At 44.4% G+C, this 18,030-nt stretch overlaps 1 protein-coding gene across 2 annotated transcripts in view; it reads left to right on the forward strand.

Annotated features, from left to right (window-relative positions):
- The first annotated feature begins 585 nt into the window (after positions 1 to 585).
- The window catches only part of SLC1A3 (solute carrier family 1 member 3), a 93,072-nt gene continuing 75,627 nt past the window's right edge, over positions 586 to 18,030 (forward strand). The window contains exons 1-2 of one of the 2 annotated variants that reach the window (XM_084781111.1): positions 586 to 748; positions 15,091 to 15,366. In XM_084781111.1, the coding sequence (XP_084637237.1) occupies positions 15,186 to 15,366 (181 nt within the window). In that variant the 5' untranslated portion in view covers positions 586 to 748; positions 15,091 to 15,185. Of the gene's footprint in view, positions 749 to 13,522; positions 13,667 to 15,090; positions 15,367 to 18,030 lie in introns of those variants that run through there. The other variant, XM_084781110.1, reaches the window with a different exon arrangement.

Genomic DNA, 18,030 nt, shown 5'->3' on the forward strand with positions numbered 1-18,030 from the left:
CCGACGCACGTTCACAGCCCCATGTGCCCTAGCCATATAGTCTGGAAGGATTCTGGGACAGGTTCAGCGCTCCTGGGAAAGATCCTGACCTAAGTATAGAAGGATGGGGAACAGCAAATTGCAAACGCCAACTCTAGTCAAGTTGTTATCAGCCAGGTTGCTTGATAAAGATAAAGATAAAGATAAAGATAAAGATAAAGATAAAGAAACAAACCCCCTAGGCGTTGGCTTATGGGATCGCCCAGCACGTATCCCTCAAATGCAGAGCAAAGAAAGTTGTAAGAGTGATTTAGCGCGGTAGTCCCTCACATCTTCACATGGCCCAAGACCTACACAGTGGACATCACTGTAAATGAACATAAATGCCAACTATTGCCTTGAGAAAACAACTCAAAGGATGACTTGAGTGATGTGATGACATTCTTATCGGGTGTGTATCTAAACTCCTGGGAGATTTAAAATTAAAGGCAGGTACGGCAGAAATCAAACCTACTACACTCTGCGCTTCTGATTTAGCAAGCATCGGAAGCCGGGTGTGGTGGCACACGCCTTTAATCCCAGCACTCGGGAGGCAGAGGCAGGCGGATTGTTGTGAGTTCAAGGCCAGTCTGGTCTACAAAGAGTCCAAGATAGTCAAGGCCAACCCAGAAAGACCCTGTCTCCTACGCCGCGCCTTGCCCCCTCCCCAAGAAGAAGAGGAGAAAGAAGAGGAGAAGGAGGAGGAGGAGGAGATGCTGACATTTTACAGGTTGGTTTTTGTTTGTTTGTTTGTTTTGTTCTGTGTATGTGTGTGTGCACGCTGTATTTTTTTGGGGGGGTTGGGTTTTTTGAAGGGTTTTTTGTTGTTGTTTGTTGTGTTTTGGTTTGGGAGTTTTTTCTTGTTGGTGGTGGGTTTTGTTTTTGCTGTTGTTTTGGTGGTTTGGGTTGTTTGTTTGTTTGTTTGAGACAAGACTTCTCCGTGTAACAGCCCTGGAGTCACTTTGTAGACCAGGCTGACCTTGAACTCTGAGATCTGCCTGCCTCTGCCTTCTGAGTGCTGGGATTAAGGCGGGCGCCACCGCCACCGCAGCAGCTGGCGCCACTGCTACCGCTGCCACCACGTTCAGCATTTTAAGTTCTTTTATGGTTAAGATAATTGGCATTTTAGACACCACCTCATCTCCTTTCCTGACCTCACTGTCTTCCCCTGGCCCTGTATTGCCTCCACTTGTAGAGCCAGGTGAGGACCCAACCCTTGACCATCCGTTCCTACATCCACATCCCATTTAACCCCTATGGCTACGATGATAAAACCAAAGCTAATCTCTAGCCACGCCTCCCTCCTGAATTCTATCTTCTGTAACTGCGGCCTATCGGACTCGCCTGTTTGATTGCCTTGTTTGAACTTTCTGAGCACACCCTACATAACCCGTTCCCTGTCCTCCCCAAATCAGTAAATTGCAACTACATTCCTCCAGTTGCTCAGGCCAAAAATCCTTTGAGCCACGAAATGCTTAAGACACTTTGGCAACAACGTGGGGCAGAATAAACAGCAGAGCTCTGACAAGATATTATCCGTTTCTGTAGCTTCCTGGTAAATTTGCGCGCACAGTGTTCAAATAACACCATTTCCTGTCCCGTTTTTCCGTCCCGTTTATGAACTGTCTCGAATGCCAGACATTCTCAGGCTTTCTTGGCACGGCTACGCAGAGCTTCGAATTCCATGTGAGTGACAAGTCCCAAATGTGGAGTGCCAGCTCTCTAGAATGGCGTTGCCACCTGGACATCTCCATGTGGAGATGTGAGAGGACTCAGGACAGGACTCCTCACAGCTGAGCCCCTCAGCTTCTCCTCAGACCTCAGCTTCAGCCCTCAAGGTTGCCTCTCTACGCCCATTCTCCACGACAGAGGCAACGGAGTCTGTTAGGCCAGAGTGCCAGGCACTGAGGACTTGATCTGTGGTGAGGTTTGGATCTGGCTGTTGTTGTTGTTGTTCTAGGGTTTTTTGTTTTGTTTTGGTTTGGTTTGGTTTTTGGCTTTGTTTTGTTTTGTTTTTTCAAAAGTGCAACATTGACTGTTGACTGTAAAGTATTTGAGGTTTCTATTTATTTGTAGCTTTGGTTGTTGCTTTTAGACTTTGGCCTCTTCCCCTCCCCCCCCCCAAGACCTAGTTGGCCTAAAACTTGCTAACCAGGCTGGCCTTGAGCTGTGGCAATCCTCTTGCCTCTGCCTCCCAAGTGCTGGCACAACCATGCCCCTCAGTGAATGGCTTCTTGTTGTTGTTGTTTTGGGTTTGGTTTGGTTTGGTTTGGTTTTTGATTTTTCAAGACAGGGTTTCTCTGTGTAGCCTTGGCTGTCCTAGACTCACTTTGTAGACCAGGCTGGCCTCGAACTCACAGCAATCGCCTGCCTCTGCCTCCTGAGTGCTGGGATTAAAGGCGTGCACCACCACGCCTGGCTCTAGTGAATGGCTTCTTGTTGGTGCCAGTTCTGGAAAAAGTGGAATTTGCCCAGAAAAGACAAGGAACAGCAAGTTTTCTTCTGTGGGCTTTTGTTGTTGTTGTTGTTTTTGTTTGTTTGTTTGTTTTTCAAGACAGGCTTTCTCTGTGTAGCCTTGGCTTTCGTGGATTCTTTTTGTAGACCAGGCTGGCCTCGAACTCACAGTGATCTGCCAGCCTCTGCCTCCCGAGTGCTGGGATTAAAGGCGTGCGCCACCACACCCAGCTCTGTGGGCCTTCTTTCCATACACATCCCATACAACTTCAAGAGCCAGGTCCAGGCGAGGTCACACTGATACTGCATTGAATGTATGGCATTTCTCTAAGGAAGCAGGAGAAAGAGCCCCTGAGGCACCCAAAACCAGATAGAAGAAAAAGCTCTAAATCCAAACAGATTTAGGCAAAAGACACAAGTCCAAGCCTCCATCTATCTTAAAGGGGCAGACTGTACTCACTGCATGCAGGCTATGAGGGCAAGCTCATTTTAAATCAAGTGTTACATCTAAAACACATCTCAGGGCCGGCAGTGGTGGCACATGCTTTTAATACCAGCACTTCGGAGGCAGAGGCAGGTGGATCTCTGAGTCTGAGGCCAGCCTGATCTACAGAGTTCCAGGACAGCCGGGGCTACACAGAAAAACCCTGCCTCAAAAAGAAAAACAAAAACAAAAACCCTAAAATTAAAACAAGAAAGCAAAGCAAACAACAAGCAAGTAAAAAACAAAACATAACCAACAATAAAACCACATTGCAAATGACAAAATTACTGTTCTGGCTTGCAGAAGACTTTGGTGTGATCTTTTCTGCCTGAGCCTGAAATGTTAGTGATTGTTCGTCCTTGGTAAGGCCTTTATTATGTATACAGATCTCATTATAGATGGTTGTGAGCCACCATGTGGTTGCTGGGAATTGAACTCATGACCTTTGGAAGAGCAGTCAGTGCTCCTAACCTCTGAGCCATCTCTCCAGCCCTGCTCTTGATCTTCTAAACGTTATAATTGTCTACTAGGGTGCATTTGGTATATTTGTTGCTTTTTGTTGTTGTTACTTTCCATCCTGTATATAATACAGTATTTCTCACTCTTTTTCTCCTTCTCTCACCGCATTCCATATATCACGCACTCACCTTTTCTCTCTTCTTTTGGTTTGCAAACAGAGCACATTCTAAGGCTTCTGCTGGGCTCCCTCTATCTTTGCTCCAGACATTTCTTTTTCCCCATCAGAACTGCTTTTCCAAGTCAGGCGTGGTGGTGCACGCCTTTAATCCCAGCATTCAGGAGGCAGAGCATGTGAGTTCAAGGCCAGCCTGGTCTACAAAGTGAGTCCAGAACAGCCAAGGCTGTACAGAGAAACCCTGTGAGTTCCATCTGAAATGCTGCCTTTTCTATGAACCCTTTTCCTCCGTGAGTAGAATTAATCTTTCTCCTACTTGCCTGGGAAATTTTATTTTAGGATGCCAATGTTTTCTTTATTAACTTGTTTATGCCAATACAAATGCTGTGCACGTTAATTAGGGGCCATGTGATGTTTCTATGCGTTGAATCGTGTTTAAATTGGGCTAGATATATTTACTCCTCAAACATGGATTGTTTCTTTACAGTGAAAACTCCAAATCCTTTCTCCTGGGCTTCTGAAAGGTGCATCATTGTTACTGTTCCTACCTGTGATCACCGGCTTGTGCAACAGTTTCCCGGGGAACTTATGGGTCAGTCTCTCCCCTCAGGTCTTTCCCTGCCTGTACCTCAATGGACATGTCCCCACCCCACCCCCCAGCTAGAGGATGACTGCAAGTATTTTGGGGCTCCTTTACACCCCATCTTCCCTCCACTGCTTTCAAGTGTTGTGGGAATTTTCAGAATGCTGGGGGCAGTATTTTCACTGGGAATTTTATCTCAACGAAAGTAAAATTGTAGGGCACCAATGCTCCTGAGCATTCAGGGGCTTGGGGTGTGTGGTCCCAGCTACACCCCTCAACCAGCTTCTAACCTTGGGGGTTGCTAATTCTAGAAATCCCAGTTCCTCCATTGGTAAAGTGGAAATAGTAGAATTTTGCTAACAATGAGATTGTTGTGACAAGCAAATGAGGCAAATTTAAAGGACTTTGGCACGGTGCCTAGCATAAAAGAAACTTAATGAGTGGTAGATATGTCTACGGTTATGACAGTATTTTTTAACATTAAACCTCTGTACAGAAACCAAAATATTCTTACCACATGCTAACCTATTTAAATAAATTGGTCTGGAGAGGAAATTTCACGAGTCCTGCCAATTCCATCTTCTAATACTGCTCTCTGAAGAGTGATCACTTTATAGGCGTGCTGCCAAATAAGGAGAGCGTGTGTCACACTCGTAGCTTGAAATGTCTACTAGTTATTTTAATAGAAGCAAGGGAGCCAGGTGAGGGTAATCGCAACATACTTTTTTTTTTTAATTTAACCTGTTTTCAATAAAACGGTGTGTTTATGATCATTCTGCTCTTGAATCATCTTAATGATCTTTTCCTCTTAGTTGCTGCTTTCCTTCCGTATTTTGGTGCAGCTGGCGTTCCAGTGCTCTTTTCTACCTTTGCCCAGCTTTGCCTGCTAGCAGCCACCTTGCCAAGGTGAAGAGCCACATGGATAGTCGTGCCTGTCACCTTTTCCTGCTGTTCTCCTTCAATGTAAAGGACATTTTATTTCCTGGAAGCCTGGCCTGCTTTGCTGACCGCTAAGGGTCCTCTCGCGGGCAGAGCTTCATTCTTTTGGTTGGGTGTCACAAGTCTCCAGAAGGAGAGCAGAGCACAGCCCTCCTGCCCTGTGAATGTGAGAATGGTGTGCTGAAATGCTTTTCTGGGCTCTTGCCTCAGCCAGGCATCACTGTGAGACTGAACATTACTTTGCTCCAGCCACGGGTGTCGAAGGGAAAGGTGACATGTTTTGTTTAACCCAGCACGATAAAATAGTATTATTAGGATGTAAAGTTAATATAAATGGTTGTTAATACAACACTGTGCATCTGGGGGAGGACCCTGTCTCAAAACCCATTGTGTGCTGTACAGATAAAGGGAGTATCTCAGTAACCAACGGAATTCAAGTTCTAAGTGACTGGTAGCTGTCATATCCGACAACAAAACTCCATAGCGTTACACGGAAAACTCCTGCCTTATAAGAAGTCCTGTGGTAGCCGACATCTGCAAATGCAGCTGTGTGTTTCTCTGGAAATGATTGCCGCTGGGCCACCAAACTTGTATCCTGTCCTTGGTGCTGCCACGCACTTGGTTGACTTTGAGCAAACTAATGTTTTGTTTGTTTCATTTCTCACCTTCATCCTGGGATTTAACTGGATCACAAGGCCATAGAAACATATGATCAGTCTCTCAAACTGATCTGTTTTATTATCACCCATTGCTCTTATGCTATGAGTGACTGTTTATCTGCATTAATTTTACATCAGCAACTTATGGCCTCTCCTTGGTGGGGAGGCAGCTGGATAGGGCTCTCTTTTGCATCTTCAATAACCCGGAAGTGAACTGTGTCGTGAAGTCACTGCTTTCCTGACGCAGCCCAGAACATCCTTTCCTCCTGAGTCTCCTAGTTTAGCATCATCTAGATTTGGCAAAAGATGGGGCCTTTGCTCAGAACCACAGCATAAATATTAAATGTATGTTATAACGCATAAGCTAACTTTATTCTGACCTTAACCCTGCGTTGCTATAACAGCCTCCAGTGACCAAAAATTATTTCAGCCGTGGAGGCTGATTTGTGACCAAGGCCCAGACAGCTTCTCCCATCCCCCCTGCTTTCTCAGCTCAAAGCTGCACTTTCTGTTGCTCAAAAATTTGCATATTTTCTCAGTGCCTGTTTCTGATTCACAATAAACAATGCTCAGATATCCTGCCAAAAAAATGTCCAAACGCGAAACAGTTGCTATAATAGTCGTTTTTGTGATGGCAACTTTGAGCTGCGTGCTTTTAAATTATAATTACTTTTTTTTCCCTTACAAAAGATGTGTATCTGCCTTGATTGCTGTAATTATGATTCTATATCCGCAAACAGTTATAAAAGACTCATGTCCTCACCGAGCTTCATGAAACCCGTGCTTTTCGGTAGGCGGCCTCTGGTGACTGTACTATGTTTGTGTTTAATTTGTGGCCGAGGGAACCTAATGAGCAGCTATTGCTCATCGAATGTATATAAAAATGTGTGTCCTTAGCTAAACAGACCAAAGGGGAGGTGGCAAGCCTATTATTTGCATGATGTGATTTACAATTGTAAAAGGGACTTGAGACAAACAATCTAATGGAATCTAACTTTATGGATGACACTCAAAACTGGAAACGGGAGCATGCAGTTGGGTGAGTGAAAACATAGCTGGGCGTGGTGGCGCACACCTTTAATCCCAGCACTCGGGAGGCAGAGGCAAGTGGATCGCTGTGAGTTCGAGGCCAGCCTGGTCTACAAAGCGAGTCTAGGGCAGCCAAGGCTATTATTCCACAGAGAAACCCTGCCTCGAAAAACAAAAACAAAAAGCAAAATAAAACATAGTGGGGCCAGGATCAATGGACCCGAATTCTAAACCTGAACTTGACATTGAAGAATTATGACATATGTTGACTTGACTTCCTCGTTCATTTCTGCTTCCAAACTGTGAGGTGCAGAATCGACCCACAGACTCAGGAGGTACTTGGCAGAAGGAGAAAGGGTTAAGGGAGGGAACAGCGTGTATTTTATATGGTGATGATTGAGAGAGGAAGACTTTGCCTCTTTCCTCCTTGAAGGCTGGTGTTTACTGATGTGTTGGCGTCACGGATGGACTGAGAGAGAGAGAGCTAAAACACAGTGAGTGGTGATGACTTCAGAAACTAGCCCGAGGGCTGAGAGAGCACAAGGGAGGGACAGCGACCCTGCTGGATCTGGGGGTGGACCCTGCTGGATCTGGGGGTGGATGTGAGGGCGGGGGTGGGAGGAGCTGAAACACAGATGAAGAAGCTTCAGTTTAATTTACTTTCCTTCCTATGCATTGTTAATAAAAGCTACTGAAGGCTTCTTTTGGAAGGAGATGAGAAAAGATTAGAAATTGAAGTTCTAAGAACTATTTAAGCAGAGCCCTTCTTTCACTATAATCCTGGGGAAATTGCTTAATCTTTACAAATCTCCATTTCAGCATCTGTGCCCACAGGACTAGTATGAACGGACAGTATCTCAAAGTATCATAGTGTAGATCAAATATGAAGGTGTCTTAGGGTTTTGTTGCCATGAAGCCACAGCCACAGCATCTCTTAGAAAGGCTTACACATTTAATTGGGTTTAGCACATCACTATGACAGCAGGAATCGTGATGGCACACAGGCAGATATGGTGCTGGAGAGGGGACCAAGAATCCTACATCTAAATTGGCAGGTAACAGGCAGAAAGGGAGCTATGGGGCCTGGCATAAGCATCTGAAACCTCAAAGCCTATCCCCGGTGTCACTCTTTCTCCAACAAGGCCACACCTCCTAATAGTGCCACTCTCTCTGAGCCTGTGGAGGGGGGCATTTTCATTCAAACCATAGTGTGGATAAAAATACTAATAAAAGGGTGGGGGTGGCTCAATGGTTAAAAAGCTCTTGCTATTCCTCCAGAGGACCAGAAGTGAGTTCCAGCACTCACATCAGGTGGCTCACAACTGCCTGTAACACCAACTCCAGGGGATCCAATGCCTTCTAACCACCACAGCACCCACACGCACATAAAGCAAAAATAAAATAAACCAGTTTTCTTGTTAAACTACTAGCAAAGGTAGAAGCCTCTAGGCGGGGAAACACTGCTGCTGTGGTGGATATTTGCTATTTCATGCTGTTTTTCAGTAAACCAAGACTTCAGTACTATAGAAGCTTGGTTTGTGTTAGGAAACTGGGAAAACACTGGGCATGGTGGTGCATGCCTTTAATCCCAGCATTCAGGAGGCAGAGGCAGGTGGATTGGATTGCTGTGAGTTTGAGGCTGGCCTGGTCTACAAAGAGAGTCTAGGACAGCCAAGGCTGTTACACAGAGAAACTCTATCTTGAAAACCCAAAAACAGGCTGGGCATGGTGGCGCACGCCTTTAATCCCAGCACTTGAGAAGCAGAGGCAGGCGGATCACTGTGAGTTCAAGGCCAGCCTGGCCTACAAAGTGAGTTCCAGGACAGCCAAGGTTACACAGAGAAACCCTGTCTTGAAAAACCAAAAAAAAAAAAAAGTAAATAATATCTTGTATTTCTTCATGGATTATTATTCTGACATATTTAGTTAAATGAGTACCAGCCAAATTAAAAAGGGTTTCCATGTTAAAAAAAAAAAAAAGAAGAAGAAGAAGAAGCCAGGCGTGGTGGTGCACGCCTTTAATCCCAGCACTCGGGAGGCAGAGGCAGGCGGATCGCTGTGAGTTCAAGGCCAGCCTGGTCTACAAAGTGAGTCCAGGATGGCCAAAGCTACACAGAGAAACCCTGTCTCGAAAAACCAAAAAAAAAAGAAAGAAAAGAAAAAGAAAAAAAAAGAAACTGAGAGAATGCACTTTACTATGTGAATAATATTAATAGCAGCGATGGAATCTGTACTACAAAGCAGAGCCCTTTTAGCTTTCATATAAAGGAAATCCATTGGGTTTTCTTTTTTGTTTGTTTGTTTGGTTTTTTTTTTTTCCTTCGAGACAGGGTCTCTCTGTGTAGCCTTGGCTGTCCTGGAGTCCTTTGTAGACCAGGCTAGCCTCGAACTCATAGAGATCTGCCTGCCTCTACCTTCCGAGTGCTGGGGTTAAAGGCTTGAGCCACCACCACCCGGCTATATCAGAGTATCTTGTCTGCATGCATATACGTGCCCAAGAAGGAGGGTGTTGGATCCTCTTGAACTGGAGTTACAGATGGTTGTGAGCCACCATGTGGGTGATTGGATCTAAACCTGGTCCTCTCAAAGAGTAGTACGTGCTCTTAACCACTGAGCCACCTTTCCTGCCTTTCTGACCTCTTCATTTATTATTGCTATTATTTATTTATTTATTTATTTATTTATTGCTTTTTGAGACAGGGTTTCTCTATGTAGCCTTGGCTGTCCTGGACTCACTTTGTAGATCAGGCTGGCCTTGAACTCACAAAGATCCACCTGCCTCTGCCTCCCAGAGCGCTGGGATTACAGGTGTGTGTCACCAAGCCTGGCTCTGTATTTATTTCTTATGGCTCCCATTACTTAAAAGTGTAGTTCAAACTCTTCTTTTGAGAGGGCAGAGTTGAGACTGGGCCTTATTCTCTGGTCTGGGCTAGCCTGGAAGTCACTATGTATCCAGTCTGGCCGTAAATTCTGGGCTGTTACCTTGCCTCAGTCTCCCTAGTACCCGAACTACAGGCATGGGCCACGGGCCACCATGAGACCAGGCTGGCCTCAAACTCACAGCGATCCACCTGCCTCTGCTTCCGAGTGCTGGGATTAGAGGTGTGAGCTACCATGCCCGGCTAGTTTAAGGTCTTGAATGTGATGCGTTGAGCCATACTTTCCTCTTCTCCAGACAAAATCCCCACCCTCCCCTCAGTGCTGCACGTTATCTGCCAATGCCAGCTCCAGGACTACACATGCAGCAGGAGTCCACACAGCCCCAACTCTCATCTTGTCCTCACTCTCATTAGCAAACTACCTGGCTAATGGGGCTCCCCCTGGAATTCCCACAACACTCTCTGGTCGGCTTGTGGATGTGTGGTTATGAAATAAGCCAACATCTGGACCACAGCGCTTGCTTCATGTTGGTCAAACGAACACATGAATGGATAAACCTATCAAACTCCACTGTTAGAATTGTTGCATTTTTCACTCTTGATATGATTTTAAAATAAAATCAAGTCAATTAAAAACACAGCAACCCAGGGGTTCACTACAGACATGTCTGGGATAAGGACATGACAGAATAAGAGGCTGTCTGCCTATCCCTATCGGCCACACATCTGCTCCTGCTCTCACTAGCTCGGCTACAGCTAGGCACTGGGGGACAAGTCAGGCCCCCCCATTTCCCTAGTGAGACTATGAGCTCTTCAGTCTGAAGTCCTCTAAGTGTTAAGATCAGCATGCCTGGTCCCCATCACTGGTCCCCATCACTCACACTGCAAGCCAGGTGAGGCAGAAGCGCTTCCTTTACAGACAATTGCTCTGTTGTTACATTGTCCTGTTTTCCCCAAGAGAAAGAATTTACCTAAGCCACAGGTGGTCATTGCCTGCCCAAAAGAAAAATTTGGCCAATTTTCTAAAAAAAAAAAAAAGAAAGAAAGAAAGAAAAAGGACAGCATTTGCCACCCGTGTGTGTTTGTTTGGGGGTTTTATTTGCTTTCATTTTGGAACTCCAATGTTAGTGTTTCCTGGGTTCTGTGTCCAGTATCTAAGTAGCTTTCAATGTAATTCAACACATGAAGGTTTGCTCACAAGGTCTTGGTCTTTCGTTTATTTGGTGCTTCTATGAAGGGGGAAATCCTCTTAAAATTCAACACTCCCGATTATAAAGTGGAGGAGGCAGTGGAGAAATACCCAGAGCAAATCGAGGTTGTCTTGGATATTATTGCTATAAGGGCTTTGTTTTGTTTTGTTTGTTTTGTAACACCCAGAAGAAGTTATTCCCAATATCTGGCCCAGACCCAGACCTTGCAGTTCATATGAGCTCTGAACTAAGATTCTTGGCATTTCATTTACTCATTAGGTTTTATTACAACCAACAAAATTTTCAAGGGTGAATTACTTCCTTTCTCTATGAACACCAGACTCCTATACTGTTTGCACAAATTAAAACAGTAAAATTGTTTTAGCCAAGCTTTAGGGATTTGGAAAGGGCAGGGGCGGGAGTGGGGAAAACCACACAGTTTCTCCTCTGTGCTGGTCAGAGTGATCTTCCCAGCCCCTTTCTTGCTGGGTTTGGAAGGTGGACAAGGTGAAACAGAAATGCTAATGATTTGAAACACCACTTAAAAGCATCCCATTTCTTTTTCAAGTTCCCTTAAAATATAAATCATCTAGAGTGTGTGTGTGTGGGGGGGGAAGTGAACATAGTTCCAAATGCATGACTCAAGTCTATGCTATGCATCCAAGGTAGCAACAGAAAAACAAGTTGCTTTGATTTAACACAGGAAGTGGCGAATAAGGCACAGAATCTCTTAGATTGTATCAGTCATTCGTAAGAATTGCTTAATACTCTCCATTTATCAGGCACAGGTCAGTCTCTTGCCCTCAAAGAACTTTTCATTTAGTTAAGAAGCCCAGACTTGACATGATCTTAAAATGAAGGGCACAGGGCAAGGCAGTGTATAATTAAGGGTTGGTTAAACAATGGGGTGCTGATGTTAAGGGATTTGAGGGACCAGAGGAAAGATTACCGAGGGCTGAAACTGACAAGAGACCGAATTTTCACGAAATTATTAAGGTGGTGTGAGATTAGGAAGCTATAATAACTGCTGTTAATTTGTCATGTTGGGCACTCACACACCTCTCCATTGCTCTCAACCAGTAGCCGTTCCACAGCACATACATGAACGATTGAAGCTGCCAGGAAACATTTTTTTTTAATAGCGCCCTGGGTTTGCTAATGAGGAACAAAAATACATACTTTGGTGTTGGATGCCAGACACAAAAACTGAGCAAAGTTTACACAGGGAACTTAGTGAACAAGCAAGTAGAGTGGTGCTGGGCTCTTAGGTAAGTGTTCCGGTTTCAAATGAGCCATTTTCTTTCACCTCAACAATTCTTTTAATTTGGAGAGGTGTGGTGGTGCACGCCTTTAATTCCAGCACTCGAGAGGCAGAGGCAGGTGGATCACTGTAAGTTCAAGGCCAGCCTGGTTTACAAGGTGAGTCTAGGACAGCCAGGGCTGTTACACAGAGAAACCCTGTCTCTAAAAACCTATTTAAAAAATTGGGGGAGGGAAGAATAAGTCACTCTCAACAGTTCATTTTCAATAGTGTGTGTGTGTGTGTGTGTGTGTGTGTGTGTGTCGGGAGGAGGGGCATTCTGAGACAGGATTTTTCTGTGTAGCTTTGGCTGTCCTGGACTCACTTTGTAGACCAGGCTGCCCTTGAACGCAGAGATCTGTTTGCCTCTGCCTCCCAGGATACTGGGATTATGAGAGCGCGCTGTCATGCCCGACTTTCATTTTCAATTTATAGGTTGTTTGTTTTGTAGTCCATTTCCTTTTAAGAAAAATAGCAGCCTTTAATTGGGAGGCCCCTCTCGTCTACAAAGTGAATCCAGGACAGGCAAGGCTACATGGAGAAACCCTGTCTTGAAAAACCAAAAATGAAAAAAAGAAAAAAGGATGCAGGCATTCAGCATCCTTTAAAACTGAAGGAGTTGAACAGTAACTTATCATGGGAAATCATGAGTGTGTATTTGCACGCACTCTTGGTCTTAAAACGCCATTTACTGTATAGTTGGCAGCAATCCTGGTCTTTTTGTGTTACTTACCTTTTTCTGTCAGCAGAGCAGGCAGCCAGAGCTCAATTAGATTTGTTATATTGGAGTCTTAAACAGGGGCATGTCTCACCTTGTGTTTTGAGTAACTTTATACACGTTGAGAGGGCGGCAGTAAGCATTCCCCTCTCTGCATTCTTAATTATATTCAGGATCCTTCCAAGAAATTTCAGTTATGTCCCCGTTGCTAAAGGGGTGGGGTGGGGTAGGGGGGGTCACAACAGTTGTACGAGCAGGCAAAAAAAACAAACAAAAAACAAAAACAAAAAACCCACCCTCTGACGTCCTCTTAAGGGGAGGAAAGCTAAAGTAAAGTGAAGTAATTAAACGTGGCCTTGGAGAAGTCTTCCAAACGTCCTAATCAGAACTTCCAGCGTCCGAGTGTGTGCGCGCTTTCGTTTGCCATTCTTCCAGGTCCTGATTTTGCGTTTCTAATAAAAGTGAACTGGCAAAGCGTGAAAGTGGTCCAAGGAGCAAAACAACGCCATACAGCACGCTTCTGGTGTGCCAAGTTTAATCAATATTCCGGAGAGCTCTGGCTCCCCCGCCCTCCGCCTGCTGTTTTCATTTCCCCACTCCCCCTTTCCCCAGCCCAGGCTCCGCCTCTTTTCTTAAGTTGCCTGATAGTAAGTGGCGGTTTCAGAGCACATGCATGTGTCAAGGCTAGCCTGCCCCGCCGCTCCCTGAGCTGTTACCTGCTGAGGAATTCACCTCGACATTGCCTGGGGTGTCGTCCACCGGTCACAGAATCAGAAAAGGTAAGCGTAGCCTCCAATATCCCGGGGGACTCAGTTTCGCGTCCCACTTTTCGGTTCGCTGAGCGGGCGGAGTAAAGCTAGCCATATTGGTAAGGTAAGGTCCTGTTAGGACTGAGTGCCGCCTGCGTATGCTAACCTTCCAAGCCCAATCCTTTTTGCAATTGAAATTCAGTCGTTCAAGGTGGACTGGAGGGTAGATGGAGGTCCGAGATGTAGAATAGATCAAAATTGAACTCGTGTGATTTAAGGGGAACTGACGGGTTAAGGACATCTGAACTATTAGTTTAAAAAAAAAAATCTGGATTCTCCTGTCTCTCTCCCCCACTCTCTAGCTTTAAATCTAGTGTAAAGTCTTAAACACATTGCAAGTCTTACTATCAATGACCTCAACCTACAATTTTATTTAAAAGTCAAACTGTTAAAGTCTTTTGCACCCTTGGATCTGCCGAAAGCCTGCGAGTGCCTGGGTTGCAGCGACCTCCCTCACAGACGCACACGCTGGCTTTGGCTTTGCCAGATACACACGTCCACAGGCAGGACTGATCACCGCCAAAGACTAGGGATTAGGACTCGCTTACAGGCACAGGAGGAAGCCGATGATTTCCAGCAAGGAAAATGGTTTGTATCTGAGCAACCTAGGAGCACTTTAAAGAAACCAGAAACCACACGCTATAATGTTTGGAATGAAAATTGGATTCTCTCCTCATCTGTTTGCAGAAATCCTAAATTTCAAAATACAGAGGCAGTGATGGTTTCCTCGGAAGGCTCGTGTGACTCGTGTGTTGCCATAAACCCAAATGTTGTTTTATGCTCCCTCCTTCTAATGATACAAAAGTGGATTATGATTTCAGATAATTTATAGATGTGCCTAGGGCAGTGTGCTTATTTCACAGAAAAAGTTACCCCGTAAAAGCCTCAAATGCATTTCTACTGTGGCCTGGGCACTTGTGTTCTTTTTATGACCGTATTTACAAATTAATCTGCTCATGTTTCTTTCTTAGTGAAATAAGTAAATAAAACCAAAGACTCACTACACGTGCCCATGGCCACATGTCAATATCTGTTACCTCAGTTCTTTTTATTGACATAGTTGTGTCTTTAGCCACATACAACACATGAGTTATCAATGGAGTTTTCTGACTGTGTGGGTGGTACAAGGCACTTGGCGAGGCTCTGAGGACCAGAGTGGGCAAGTGAGTGCTCCGTCTCATCCAACCCTGAAGAACCCTTTACTCACTGAGGAGAAAGAGCAAGCTGGACATTGGAACACAGTTTCTGCTCATCTATTCTAACTTGATGTCCACGTTGTGCACATGGTTCAGTAAAATACATACAATCTAGCCTGAAACTGTTAGCTAGAAGTAGAAGGTTGATTTCTCAGCCCAGGAGGCTATAACGCTTGTCCCTTTTCTGTCCCCATCTAGTTGTGTTATCTGACACCGAAGAGGAGATTTCACTTTCCGAGGACAATTTCAAGACACTGACGTCCAGGGAGGTGGTATTCCCAGAGAGATAAAACATGACTAAAAGCACTGGAGATGAGCCCAGGATGGGGCGCCGCATGGAGAGGTTCCAGCAAGGAGTCCGCAAGCGCACACTTCTGGCCAAGAAGAAAGTACAGAACATCACAAAAGAGGATGTTAAAAGCTACCTGTTTCGGAACGCTTTTGTGCTGCTCACTATCACGGCTGTCATTGTGGGTGAGTCATGTGACCCAAATTACAAAAGCCTGTATCCTCTTTTCTGTAGGCCATTTGCATGCCTGGGAGTGTTATCAGAGAGCTGATTGTAGGTATTCAAGTTGATAGGTCAGGGTGTCCTCTGCATTTAGAAGTTTTTTACTCCTCCAGGGGAAAAAAAAACAAACAAGCCAGTTTGTTGGGAACCAGATATGCTAGACACGTAACAATCAGAATTGTTGGTAAACATTGTATGCTTGCATTGCTTGGGTGGAGAACAGGAGTAAATCAAATGCTTTCCCATGTCACGGGAGGATAAAGGTGGTAACTGAACCATTAGGGAGGCTAGGCCTGGCCAAAATATTATCGTTCTACAATGACACTTTTACTTAAAATCAATATATACAATTAGCGTGCCCAAGATGAATCACGAGCCTCTAGTAAGGATTATATCCTGGCTAGAGCCAACTTGAAGCTGAATATCGGTACTTAAAAATGGAGGCCAACCCTGTCCTGTGTTTGCACGCTCTCATGCAGCGACTCGAAGGTAAACTGGGAAAATGCTAACACAGGACTCTTTCATTCGTTGCCTCATGGAGCCTACCATAGCTAGCTACGTCATTTTTTAAATATTCCAGTCCCTTACTAATTTAGCAGGGTTGACAGCAATCTGTATTAATAAAACTTTTGTTTGCTTGGTTTATAGCTATTTGAAGTTTTAGTTTATTCCTTATAGACAACACAGATCTTACCTTAAATTACCGATGAAAAAAAACTAAGTGTTTGTAATTTTTTATCAAACCAGTGAGACATCCTCATGCTGAAGACGTGTAAACTAATAACAAGTCCTAAGATAAATTTCTACCAATTTGCCACCAAAAGGCATTCATGTAGCATTTTAATCACTGCTTTGTAATTAGCCAAGATAGCCATAAATTTTTTTATTTTTTTAATTTATTCAGATTACAACTCAATTGTTATCCCACCACTTGTATCCTCCCATTGGTATTCATACATTTTAAAGGATTAATGACTTCATTTTAAAAATTAAGGAACTTGTGTAGCATATAAATATAACTTTGTCAAGCATGTTCACTTTACATATGGCCAACAGAGAGAAACACAGCAGGAGAAAAGTGGGTCATAGACTTTAGATTTATCCCATTTTAACACCTTTGGCCCTTTTTAGTAATGGCTGATTAATGAGTCTCCAGCTCATTGTAGAAAGACTCAAAGGTGATATGTCCTGATTGGGCCAAGGCAACGACGGCTTTCTTAAGTAGGTTCCAGCTTTGAATCCATTCAAGGAGAAAGAGTTGACACCGTCCTTTTCCTGAGAGTCGGTGCAAACTGCAGTGGTCTTGCCTTGTGTTATGCTCTGAAGTATAGTTGTCAAGCCAAGAGATGATATGAAAGAAGTTTTTCTATATGTTTTTGCTAGTCTTTACGTAAGACTAGTCCAACTACCTTCCGGGAGGGTTCTATGTGCTCTCACTTGGAGTGGTACTAAAAAAACTCTCATTTTATGGATGAAACTGGTCACACAAAGAGATTGAGCAGCTTGTCCACAGTCACTATGCTGGAGCAAAGCCAGTGCCAGACGCTGTTCCCCTAACATCTCGCTCTGCTGACCTTCGTGAGAAATGCTAAGGGAAATGTCATGTGTGGAGGCCAGCGAGGCGACACTGCTAGGTGCAGCCGTACAGCATTAGCACTCTACCATTTGATTGATTCTGTTAAACTCAAGGGGGGAAAAATGATCATTCTTTTACACTTAGGTCTCATTCCTCACACCCATTTAGTAAACACCCATTTGCTTTGCACTACTATATGTATGGAGCGCGGTATGTTTGGAAAAAGAGACAGAATCAGCTATTCAAAATGGTGTTCTAAACACCAACAGAGCTCAGTCTGTGAGACAGAACTATTTCCATTAAAGAACAGAGGACTGGAAAGGAGTAGCTCAGGAGATGGGACATCGGATTAATAGAGAAGGAAGTTGCTAATTACAGAGACACAGTATCGCTCCTAACAAGAAGAAAATGCCAGGAATTAAGGGCCTGTTTTCTCTAGGGCTCCCGCTTCCTAGCCCAGTGGGGTCTTTCCTCACATTTGTGAGAAGTGCAGTCAAAGCTGGCGGAGCCGGAATGGATAGGTTGGCTGGATGCCCTCCCGGTTGGCTTTACTGATGGAAACTGAGGAGTCAGAAGTGGTATGAAGAAGAAACACAAAAAAGAGCTCATTGGCAGTCAAAGAGACCACCGAGCTTACGCCACGCCAAGGGTCCTGCATAGCAAACAGACAACTTCTAAGCAAACAGACTTAGGAGAAAAGGAAGATGCCTTTTGTTATCTGTTGGTATGTCTGCCATTGAGAGCTCAGCTGGAACAAAGGCTCCATTTGTCACTGGAGTCCATGTCTACATTAGCTCTTAACAAAGTAATGGGGGAGGTAGTGTCAGGACATAAATGGGGGAAGGAGTCAAGATAGATACCAGCAAATGAAGAAGAAGAAGAAGAAGAAGAAGAAGAAGAAGAAGAAGAAGAAGAAGAAGAAGAAGAAGAAGAAGAAGAAGAAATTATCTCCCCCAAATCTGATTGAGAATCATAGTTTCCAAATTTTTAGAAATTGTCAGCACTTAGGAAAAGATGCCTAAAAGCTTATCCAATTCATTTTGGTTTTGTT

The sequence above is a fragment of the Acomys minous genome, assembly GCF_964271855.1.
Source record: "Acomys minous genome assembly, chromosome: 5".
Classification (NCBI taxonomy): Eukaryota; Metazoa; Chordata; class Mammalia; order Rodentia; family Muridae; genus Acomys; species Acomys minous.